Source organism: Anguilla anguilla, chromosome 5 (assembly GCF_013347855.1).
Source record: "Anguilla anguilla isolate fAngAng1 chromosome 5, fAngAng1.pri, whole genome shotgun sequence".
NCBI lineage: Eukaryota > Metazoa > Chordata > Actinopteri > Anguilliformes > Anguillidae > Anguilla > Anguilla anguilla.
In genome coordinates this window covers 27125463-27138233 of record NC_049205.1, presented here as the reverse complement: position 1 = coordinate 27138233, position 12771 = coordinate 27125463, and the positions used below count along the sequence as shown (strand labels likewise).

The 12771-nt window shown below is 38.3% G+C and overlaps 1 protein-coding gene across 1 annotated transcript in view; it reads right to left on the bottom strand.

The window, feature by feature from the left end:
* Window positions 1–12771, bottom strand: part of psmc3 (proteasome 26S subunit, ATPase 3) — a 77686-nt gene that overhangs the window by 26843 nt on the left and 38072 nt on the right. Inside the window, exon 9 of the mRNA XM_035418649.1 lies at window positions 4051–4147. Within this exon, the coding sequence (XP_035274540.1) occupies window positions 4051–4147 (97 nt within the window). The remainder of the gene's footprint in view (window positions 1–4050; window positions 4148–12771) is intronic.

Below are 12771 nucleotides of genomic sequence, written 5' to 3'. Positions count from 1 at the left end.
AGAAAACAGAGCAGGACAGAAGAGTTGCAACCAACGGAGCTCAAATTCTACAAGCTTGCTGATAATTTTGTCAATGGAGGCTCGTTGCATGGCCGTCAGATGAGTGACTACATACACTGGGGACATATCTGTTCATTTTCTAATGGTGCAAACTTCTTTTTATACTTATGCCACTGCACCCTTTGTCACAGCCATTGTTTTACATATATAACAAAGCGAAAGTGCAACAAGGTACACGTTCATCAGACAGTACAAATTCACACAAGGACAGCCATAATCCACAACAGTTTCTTAAAGGGTTACTTCACATTTTTACACCCTGCTCCGCTCCACTGTTCATCACGAATCATGTCCTCAACTCCGCCCCCCCCAAAATCTCGCTCAGCCGCCCAATCAAACCACTGTACATCCAGCACTGCCTATGCTGTATGCCTGTTTGCATGTATCTACGTACGCATACTTCTCATCGTCTACATTTATATGCATTACTGTTCTCTCTCTCATAACAAGCACTTTACAAAAAGAAATATTTCATAAAAACATGTTTGCAACATACAAAAATGGCAAGGTACTCACACATACAAAGCAATGTCTGTAATTCATTCACTCAAATTGGCTAAATCTACGACTGCCATTAAAAGTATTGATATTAAAATGACGGCAAGTTACTGTACTACAAACTATTATCCCTTTCACACAGAAGAAAAAAGGAGTTTTCGAGATGGCTTCGATAATGCTCTTATGTCTGTGTGAACACGTTGCGACGGCTTTTAAAATACCGCATCGAAAACGCCGCTCGTGTTTTGAAGGCGCCTTGACTACCGCATTTCTCCTGTGGGAACGGAAAGCAGCATCGACGACGGCTTTCTGGGCGGCGTTCAAATTACATTACAGATCTGCGTTCATGCGCAACTATCTCTCAACTGAAAAAATGCAGAGGAAATACCTGGACCCACAAAGAAGCGCTTTGTAGCGCACACAGACGTAGCAGATAGTTACACTGTAAATGCATTGAGAACGCGAAAACTAATAACATAAAAAATGCAAGCACTTGCACTTTGTTTGTTTGTTTGTTTGATTGTTTCGCCGGAAATTGCAAGAAGATTGCAACGAAAATAAATAACAAGTAACGTTATAGCTTTGGGCCTACATCAAGTGTGTTACTACGGTAACGGAACGTAAACAATTCAATCACGACAGTTGAGTTCTACTGTGTGTGAAAGGTAAAGACTCGAATACTGCACTACAAATTCTGCGGGAAAGGGAACCTGTTACCGCATCAGAGGCGGCTCAGATGCGGTATTAGCTGTGTGAAAGGGGCTTATATAGGCTATCTTGCCTCACCGAAATTAAAGAAGCTGTATTCCAAAGCAATGCTACCCAATGTTTTCTAAATTGTTTAAAGTCACTTGGCCCTGTATTTTTTCATCTTACCATCTTACAATGTCATTTAAACTTTGTGTCACACCAAAGTGTCAAATATCTCAAATTTCCTCATGCAAGGCATCTAAATGAATGTACAACACTTCTGGCGAATACCTACAGAATGCATATTCCTCTAGAAAACATATCTTAATACTTGGTTATCAAGTTCATTTCCCTAAATGTACAAGTCATTTTATCTTTGCTACTTACAGTAAATACTGCATGTAAAATAAATATTGTACATATATTCATACAATACTTCATTATCCCCATAGGGAAATTTCCCTCACAGCATGTAACATTCACATTTACAAACAGAAATTTATACCAAGAAACATACAATCATTCATGTAACAGAAAGGTTGGGCAGCTAAATGTTGGGCAGGAATCTGAGGTCCTCTGATCAGGGTGTGTTGGTTGTTCCTCGCTCCAGGCTCAAAACAAAAGGAGACTGTGCTTTTGAGGTTATAGCTCCGAAACTCTCTCCCATTGGAATTAAGAATTGTGGACACGGTGGACTCCTTTAAAAAGCAGCTGAAGACCCATTTTTTTAGACTTGCTTTGGTTTAATTTGTTTAAAAAAAAAAAAAAAATTAAAAACATTTTTTATCTTGTTTTATGTTGTTGTTGCCTTGTGATTTTTGCTATCAGTTTTCTCTTTTTGATTTTACTGTAAAGCACTTTGTCTGCTCTTGAAAGGTGCTAAATAAACTTATTATAAATACATACATACTGATACAAATATTCAGGCCTACTGAATCAATCTTGACTCTTACAAACCCATCCACACATATATTTGGCCTGTTCGTGTACTATATGCTTATACACACAGGGCCAAGTGACTTGAAACAATTTTGAAAACATTGGGTAGCATTGCTTTGGAATAGAGCTTCTTTAATTTCGATGAGGCAAGATAGCCCTTACAGTCTGTAGTACAGTAACTTGGCGTCATTTTGATATCAATACTTTTAATGGCAGGTATAGATTTAGCCAATTTGAATGAATGAGTTATAGACAGTGCTTTGTATGTGCGAGTAACTTGGCATTTTTGTACGTTGAAAACATGTTTTTTATGAGATGTAATAAGCCATGCCCACATTCAACAATCATGACCAAACGTCTGTTTTGAACTGGAACATGGATAAAGACCATGGGTTTCTAATTTCATTATAATTCATTACTGAGAAGGTTTTTTGGCATTTATCGCACCCATATTGATCAATTTATATCTTATTTAGCAAACTGCTTTAATATATAATCAGAAACATGTCTGTCAACTTTTGTGAAAATTGATCTGATGAAAATTGACAGAGATATGGCCATTTTTGTGTGAAGCCACATCTTCAAATTCAAATACAATTTCAAATTCATTGGTCATAGCTGCAAAAATATGCTAATTAGCTAAAAATCCACTATGGCAGAATTTAAATAGAAAAGTACAACATTGTACAGGTTACTCCAGAGATTATGAGTAAAAAGTTTCTTATGAATTAGAATTGACTGAGCGATCCGCACAAGAATTCCAATGCCCTTGTACACCTGTACCTGAGCAAATGGTAAATAATAAAGTGTTATGTCCTATGTCGTATGTCTTACAAATGGTGTGGGAGTTACGGCATTTGAAAGGGCTGAAAATGTGACCTTTAATTATAGCACCACCATGTGGACTATTGGTTACCCTCCATAATTATAAACCTTACCACCTTACAACAACAACAACAACAACAACAAATGTAGTGGGGGGTCAAGCACCAAGGGTGAACTGCAGAGCAGTTTGTGTCTTTCTGAAATATCAGCAAAAACATAGTTATAAATATATATTTCTTAAATATAACAATTTTAAAAATATAACTATTTTTGTAACAATTTAGTTGCCTGCAGACCACAGTTGTATTGCAGAGGGGCAGTGCATGCAGTAATATACGCTACCCCAAAATGATAAATATAGGCTATGGATTATAACTGATATGTTCCTTGGTTTCAAACGAAGTTGGTTACACAACACGCATCTTTTAATGCGTGCAGTCACAGTCAGTAGTGCACAATCCTGTGATGTGCACTGCATCCCTACTATATTAATTTACTCTGTATACTTGTTGACAGACTGTTCTTGCTGAAACAGTCTGATCACAGCCTGCATTGACATTCTCAGGCACCCCAAGAAGAGTTGTTCTTCTGTTTTTCCATACATATCGAACTAATGCACAAGCATCACTGTCGTCGAATGTGTGCTTTCGACCGCAATGCAGATGTCGTTTTAGTCCTTGTTCCTATTGCCAGTTGAGCAGTCTTTGCAACTGTCTCAGCCATCCGTGCCTCAATAATAAACCCTCTTCAGATTTTTTTCCTCTTGCCATCTTGATCCAAAATCGAGGTCAGCTGGGCCAGCTCAGCATTTTTTATACATGCCACAGAGCACTGGCAGCCATTTTGGAACATCTTTAGACCCCTGTATCTGTCTAACTAGATGTCTAAACTGTATAAAATTCTGTTTTATTAATTTTAATACACAAAGGGAAGCGTGAATTTAAAACATAAGCCTCATTAATACAAACAATTGAAATCATGGTTCAATTTTGATGGAGCCCCCCAGAAATTCAAGTAACAAACTACAGAAAAACATACCTTAACTTGCATGTTGGGCTGAAATCCATCCAGTTGATTGAGAAGCTCCAGCATGGTTCTCTGCACCTCTCTGTCTCCAGCTTTTTCACTATCAAACCTGGTAAATGGCACAAAAGATTCATGTTAGAAATTTTATGAAGTCATATAAAACAACTATACCACTTTGAAAAGACCTCACTATTATAACTTGTGAAGTGGCAAATCAGGACCCTTGGGGATAAATCTATGACATAATGTGCTTTACTTCTTTGATTCAGTTATTTCATGTATTATATAATCACATTTAATTATATCTACCTCTAATCATTTTTTATCTTCATTTTATATATCTATAATCATCCATAAAATAGAATGTACCCAGATAAGAAGGGCATTATTCTGTACTGTGCACGTGTGTGGGTGTGTGTGTGTGTGTGTAAGTATTTGCCAGTTGAATCACTTGAATCTTTGTAACAGTTTCTGATACCTCCGTGAAGTTGGCACCCCATGTGATCAGAACATGAATAAAAATATTGTCATTCATTGGTGCTGCGTTTGTGCCGGTATGGTTTTTGATATATTTCACATTATATTTTATGAGCTGTGTCGTCACTTTCCACCCCAAGTAACTCCAAATCGCTCCAAAGTAGTCTCGGTCGTTTGCTCTACATTTGTGCTCATTTGCACCGCTGAAAGAAACAAAAGTGCTATTTTTATTCTTTAGATATTAAACAATACTTTTTTCACCAGTGACGTCATTTTCCACCCCATCATTGTCCAATTCGGCCCAAAGTGGTGTTAATCATTTGTGCTGGGTTCGTGCTCATTTATGCCTTAAAAACAAAACAGAAGTGCTGTTCAACCCAGTTTTCCGGTCCCCAATTCACTCATTTCACTCATTCACTCATTTCAATTCATTTTTGCGACCTCACCAAAATTAATCATGTTAAAACACAAACTACGGAGGATAATAGGTTGACAAGAGTACTAATGTCAAATGGTCACAAATCTTTTTTGATGTCTGATCTATTTTCAATGTTTTTTTTGCATTATACAAGAAAAAGAAGATTCAAAAGTTGTCATTTCGTCATTCAAGGGAAATACATAATCTGTGCAAAAAAATTATTTGATCAACATATCATTTTGCCAGATGTTTCATATATGTCTGTTTGTTCCTCGTAAATAAGCCATTCACTGAAAATGAAAACTGGCTATTTCAGCCTGTATGTGAGCTTGCACAATATGGCTGTCTTCCAGAACAGCCACCAGTGGCACCGGTCAGAAGTTTTTAATTAGTGAACAACCAAAGCAAACAATACTCGTCTCGAGAATACTCGTTCCCGAACACGTCTCCTGTCTGTTCTGGACCCACGATGGTGGAATGACCTCCCTGTGGAGGTCAGAACAGCTGAGACACTGACCCACTTCAAGCGACGACTGAAGACTCACCTCTTCAGGCTGCACCTCTTCCCATCCCTCCCTACCTCCCTGTAATCACTTAAATGACTGTAAGCTTAGGGTTGTAACTAGGTAGCCGTTTCGTAGATGATGCACCTATCTTAACTACTGCTTGTATTTTTGCATAGACTGCATTGTTGCTGTTCTCGTTTATGTCAGTGTTAAACAGTTTAACCTTCAGGGTCCAAGTTGAACTATGCGGTTGTTCTCTGCACTTCTCCGGTACTTCTCTCTAGGGTTTTCGACATACTTGTTCCTGGTTATGGTTATACACTTTGTTGTACGTCGCTCTGGATAAGAGCGTCTGCCAAATGCCTGTAATGTAATGTAATGTAATACTCATCTTATTTTCGACTGACTACCTAGCACGAGGCGACCCGCTCTATGAAGAATAAAACCGCTCCTCCAAAGCCTACAAAATAATTCGAATCTTAAGACTCACGTGAGTATACACGATTCAAAAATACTGAGAAAATCAGTATAAATTTTTTAGGAACCAACTTATATATGATCTAAAAGATCGCTTAGTGCACCTTCAAAATTTTTACCGCATCTTCAGGGAGTGGGGGTGATGTAACTGCCTACCACAATATTTTCAAGTGCCAACACTGCTGTATCGTTTTTAGAAATATCGACCAGCCCTATGATGGAATACAATTTTTGGGATTGAAAGAATAGATGCCATTGTCCAATGTATCACTCTTGGTCAATATAGCTGCATAAGAGACTGGAGAGAGAGGTGCTTGTTAAATGAATGACCTATGCAACAATGGTGGCACTTAGAAACTCGGTACTTGCCATAGCAGTCATGTATTGAGTATTAAAAAAGCTACAACACACAGTTTAGCCGCGTTTCCACCGCAGGAACTTTCCCCAGGAACTAGGAACCTTTTGAGGAACTCAGTGCGTTTCCACCGCAGGGACCCTAAATTAAGTTCCGGGGACTTTATTTTACCCCAATAAAGTCCCTGCTCGAGGGGCAGTACTTGCCAAAAGTACCAGAACTTTTGGGGTGGGGCGCAGGCGCTGAATATTTTTGATTGGTCGACTACTCGGAGTATTTTATTTCAACCGCCATTTAAAAAAATCTGCAGCCGCAAACCGATTTATTTTCATAATAATAACTTGAATTCAAACTTGCATGTTATGCGGCGCAATAGCCTACTTTTAGTTATAGCCTGCCAACGTCTTGGAACAGATGAGAAATTAAGATCGAGGATTATAACGTGTGCTCTTCTGTTCTTTTCTTGCTTTAGTATTCGTTTTATAAAATGTTAAGCATTCGTGCTGGGACAGCATATTATGTACCAAAACATTCAAATGATTTAATTCGGTTGATGAATATTTTCTTCCGGATTTTCTTTGTTAGACCGTTGTAATTGACTCAAAAAGTTTGATACAGTTATGTGAGGTATGCGGTAGTTCTGCGTACTTTACATTGGTGATACAGTAAAAGCAAACTGTAAATCACCTTCCGCACTTTTTGTCAGGGTAAAATAACAGGTTAATTCTAGTAATCGTCCCTTTCGCTTTTTCAGACTGCGATAATTTTACTCTGCGATTCTTCAATTCCACAGAAAGACCAGGAAGACTATGGACTAATTTATGGTGCATGGTTCGCATCTGGAGGGCACACTTCGCTGCTCCGCTAGCAGTAACTTTTTTTGAAGGCAAGCAAACGGTGGCTGTACCACAGCAATATTAATTTAAATTTTCACGCAAGTCCGAGTTTTCATTATATTTAGTCTTGTTATTTTGCTATTAGCCTATATGGAATTGACGATGGGAGTCGAAGTAATCAATTCAACACCAAATTGTTTACGATGTGCATGTTTTCTGCTGTTGTTACCAGTTATTTGTGGAATGTGAATGCATTCTGTCTCCTCGGATGTCAAGACATGAAAGTGAATGTTCGCATTAAAAAAATAATCAATGTGCTTGAGAGGATATATACAACAGTTACAATCTGACTATTGGCCTGTTATATCCTATGTGTTGCATAACAACGGTCCAAGTCGAACTACGAACGAGAGTTTTGCTTGACAACGGTAAAATATGCCCAAACGGCTGTGGAAGAATATTTCAATCTCAGGTGATTAAGTCGATAAAAATCAATAAATACTAAAGTAACCATATATAGTCATTGTTGGTAAACCGTTGTATAAGTGGAATAAACCCCTCCGGGCTGTCCCGGTTATTAGAAAATAATGTAGGCTACTTCGGTGGTAGTATGGGGTTACAGAAGAAATCATATGACAGATGGACCGACGACGAAGTCGCTTTTTCATACGTCAGTGGACTAACTTGCCTAATCTTCGCAGGTCTTTAGACCGCGGTGGAAACACAGACAACAATGGGCTGAAGGAAACCTTTAGTTCCTTGAAAAGTAGTTCCTGGGACTAAAAGTTCTGGGTACTTTGGGTGGAAATGCGGCTTTCGTTGTTTCTACTCTTCGTTTGGTAGCAGGAGCGATTCATGCCTGGGCTCAGCAATCTCAGGACGCCAGCACCTTGGCCACTGCCATGCCTGTGTCAACAAATTAAAGCTGTCATGTTTAGCACTTTGTTGCACGCCCTTTGCATTCAATGACTGCCTGAAATCTGTGACCCGTAGACATCACCAGATGCTGGGTATCTTCCCTGGTGATGCCCTGCCAATCCTAAGATTTTTACGTACACTTCAGAATTCATCCTGCTGCTGCTGCCAACAGTCACATCATCAATAAAGGCAAGTGAGACAGTACCTGAGGCAACCATACATGCCCAAGCCATAACACCCCCCACCACCACGCTTCACAGACAAAGTGGAGTGCTTTGGACCATAAGCAGTTCCTTTCTTTCTCAACATTTTCCTCTTTCCATTGCCTTGGTACAGGTTAATATTTCTCTCATCTATCCACAAGACTTTGTTGCAGAACTCTAATTTTTAGTGTAATTTTAGCAAACTAACATGGCTGTTCCTTTTTTGAGACTTACCAGTGGTTTGCAGTTTTTGACACATGTATGCTAATATCCTGGAGTGTGTTCTTTATCTATTTGACAAGTATTATTCAGTCATCCACTAAAGTGGTCTTCCCTGGTCTACCAGGTCTTTTGTCTTTGCGGAGCTCATCAGTGCATTCATGCTTTTTAACAATGCACCAAATTGTTCATTTTGACACACCCAATATTATGGCTACTATGGGTAAAGGGAGATGCCACTATTTGTATTTGTATCTGTATTCGTTCAACCAACAAAATTATTTGTATTCGGATTAAAAACTAGATGTGGGCGTGGTTTAACCCTGAAGCTGTATAAAATGTCAAAAATCCCTGATGTTCAGATACTAAAGTATTAAAGTCATGGTTTTACAAAAAATAAATAAATAAAAATCCAGTTTAACAACAGGTAATTTGCTTTTGAAAGGTGTATTTAACAAACAATAACCTATATATTATATAGTCATAACAGGCTTTTATAACACTGAAGAAAACAAACAGTTAAATCAAGTTTCAAACAGACAAAATGTTTTTCTACATAAAATTGTTACTCATCCTTACTCTGAACTGCATAGTCTGAACAACATGAACCCCACCCCCACCTCTACCTCTACATGAAGGACACTTACGTCTATTATAAACTGAAAAAAAATGATTTTAAATTCAAAAAAGTTCCACATCTTCATTATGAACTAGTGTATGCAAGGAACTCCTAATGAAATAAACTACAGAATGTAAGGCCAGCATGTTTTGTTGTTTTTTGTTTGTCAACACTTATTCTCCCCTCTTTGTTGAAGCCCCACTTTACCTGGATGTTTCATGTGTGTAAGCTTGGATAAATCAAATAAAACCTTGAAAAGCTTCGCTGGGTGGAACACATCATCAGCTATTATGCTCTTGCTCAAATTTCCCCAAGCTGTATTTTGTGAAGACAAGCTTCTGCACGTGAGCTGGCAGCGGCATCAGACGTATCCAGCATAACATCGATTTCTGCACCAGTAACAATATAACTTGGTAAAGATTATGAAATTACGAAATAATTTACTGCAAAACCATTTTTCTTGAAATAAAGGACACAACTCAATCAATTTGAGTTACAAAACCTGCAATGGACCTCTTTTTACATCAGTCTGAAATAAAAATTTGAAAAAAATTTCAATGTTTGTATTTATAAATTATAGTGGTTTTGTTATATAGGCTAAGGGAAAATGAACCGAGGCATATTAAAGAAACACTGAGAAAAGCGCTAAAATGTGTGCGACAAAACACAAAATGGAAATTTTTTCCGCTCATAAGGACTTCAGTACATTTCTATCTCTGATCTCCTTGGAGTCCGCCTACATAGCCTACGCACCGTCGTTTTCCTCTTATCAATTCACAGACAGCGCACAGCTTTGCAGGTTTGCTGGGACCGCATGCACACAAATTGGTTACATTTCATGCAGTTGTCATGTAGCTGCACTATTCAGTTAATTCAAAGTCTCAGTTTCAGAGAAAACCTGAAAATATTTTGGTGACGCCATTCATCTCCATCCCAAAGGTTTTATTAATTTCATCAGTCGATTGCAGTGAATGAATTTCATGTGATTATATGTTTGAAGTTAGTTTCAATAGTGCTTGATTGGGAAACTTATCAAAGCACTGATCATTTAGTTGCTGAACAGCATGCTGGAGTGGACAGTGACACATTCGCACCTGGGTAAAATCACTTGTAGTCTAATTGTCGGGGGTTGTGAAGAAAATGGTCTGAACCACCTATATTTCTTTCTTAAAGTGGAAATCTCAAAGATTTCTGATTCGTTCTCTTTGGCGGTACCAATGGCGAGAAGCGGTAATTGCAGGTGTGTTTTTGGACCTCACTTCCCAACTTCCAAACAGTGTCGCCTGTGTGTGACATCAGTCAGCTGGCACCTGGGCCACGCTAACTATAACACTTACTCTTTACGCTACTGAATAAAAAATGGTTGTTATAAAAGTAATGTAATGTACATACTCATTCATTGTCTAACATCAGGCCAACTTAAGCTGTCTTTACACTGCCGAGTCGGGTTAAAATGCTGTAGCAGACCTGGGGTAGAATTAGTGATGATCAATTTCCACAGACGTTCTTTATCCACCTTTTGCCCGGTATGAACATCTTTACACTGCAGAGAAGAATCCACGGAATTTGCTGTGGCTTGTGCAATTATGTATCTCATGCACAATAAACATTGTCTTTCTCGTGAATGATTGTTGTGTCATATTTTTGAAACAACGGTCTTGCAAAATGTTACCCCTGGTGTTTCTGGTTTTGCTAGCTAAACTATTCAAAAATGAAGCGGAGCTGGGTGTTAAATTAGCAATCAGAACAAGAAGAATAAAACAAAAACAAAGGAGATTTCATCAAAAAAGGGCATCAAGGCTGAAGGAAAATATGAGGAAGCATAATAAAATAATAACAATGCTAATCCATACTGCCGTATTTTTTTATTTAGTTTTCTCCGGCTTGACATTTTTGTAATAAAACGTGTAAAAACGGCTTTATTCCGATCATTATAATGTTGATGAACTTGATGGCAATGTAAATAACGGTAACGTTATGTCCAGTTCAGATCAATGATTCGCAACGAGACAAAACGGTTTTAGAATGTTGCAGAGAAAATTGCAGCGGTGTGAACTGGTTAGTTGCAGAGCCTCTGAAGCCGTTGCCTAGGGTCTCAAAAGACCCACCTTGTCAAATCGCCAAGTGCAGTTTTAGAACGTTTACAATCAGACGTCTTGGAATTTTGCAAGTTGCATCCAGTCTCGTTGCGAATCATTGATCTGAACTGGCCTTTAGTTAGCTACATTGCAACGTTGCAACAAGGTAGCGTTGCATTCGAGAGACGGTTTGTGAGGTCGGTACCAGTCGGTAGCGTTAGATAGCATTTTTTTCTAATTGTTAGCTGACATTAGATTATGTTAATTATATTAGCTAGCTAGCTAACACAACGTTACCTGATATGAGAGATGGCTACTGACTGTGCACAACATTGTCTAAGCTAATGTTGCCTTTCTTGACATGGTCCAGTAGCTAGCATTAGCTGTGCAAATAACTATGTAATTTAGTAATGTTACATTGTCATCAAATGTAATACAAAATCTACATCAACAAATAATATGACCTCTCAGGTTACACAAAAACTTTTTAGGGTTCCATAACGCTAGCAGACACCGGAAAAAAACAGTAGGTTACGCCGCTCACACTCACAAGTGAGTTGAAGAGCGAGCCTGTTGCACTAGCTCCGCCTACCCTTTCTGGCAGACCAACCACTGATGGGTGATGGAAAACGCGTCACTAACTGTGCTTGTGATTTTTTCCCGGGAATGTCGCCACAGACACCCAGTTCTTTAATCATAAATTATTATAATAATAATAACAATATAAATTAATATAATAATAGGCTCAATCACCATTGTGTTACCAAATTCAGTGATATATAGTGACATTTATTTTAATGAAAATCTTCTGCCACTTTAAGTAGTTTAAGCCCAGATATTTAGGAAAGTCATGCAAGGATGAGTATTATAGCATTTACAGCGTTGGAGTAATTTTAATTATAAAGTCCCCAAAAATTGAGTGTCACTCTGGACTATCTAGTGTTTAAGGAAACCCTCACCCCCTGTCTCTGCAGATGTGTGTGTGTGTCTAATTGCGAAACTTCTGGCTTCTAAGCGTATCGCATCAAAGACATGGGAAAAAAGATCCAAATCCAAATAATATTGGCCAAATTTGGGAGGGGAGACCATCCGGGGAAAATGCATTATTCGAGTGCTGCTGAATATGGTATTTGTATTCGCCACCATCTGAAGTGGCTACATCTCTGATCAACTTATATCAGTTTTTCAGCCGCATCATGACCTGCTTTACTGGCATTAGGGCTAGCAACATCGGCCAAAAATAAATTAATATTTTTCTTGAATACATGAAAATGAAGACATTTCACAAACTTTCAGGCTGTGTTATTTGTGCGTTATATCCACAACATAGCAAACCAAGACAACTAGAAATAACTACCATCAGTACATTTAATTTAACCATAAACATGAACGCAGTCAAGTTGTGGAAAAAATGTTAACATGAACATTTGAGATGTTTTTATATATACAGTGGTTTGGGATTTCATTAGGCACTGACGCTCCAAGATATCTTCCTGCAGAGGAAAATTTGCATATATATTTTTGGTTTTTCCACAGGAACTACAGTACTTGTTTGCACAACCACCACCAAATGTGAGCACTCAAATTCATATCTGACAGTTAACACTTTGACCACGGGACCCACAAA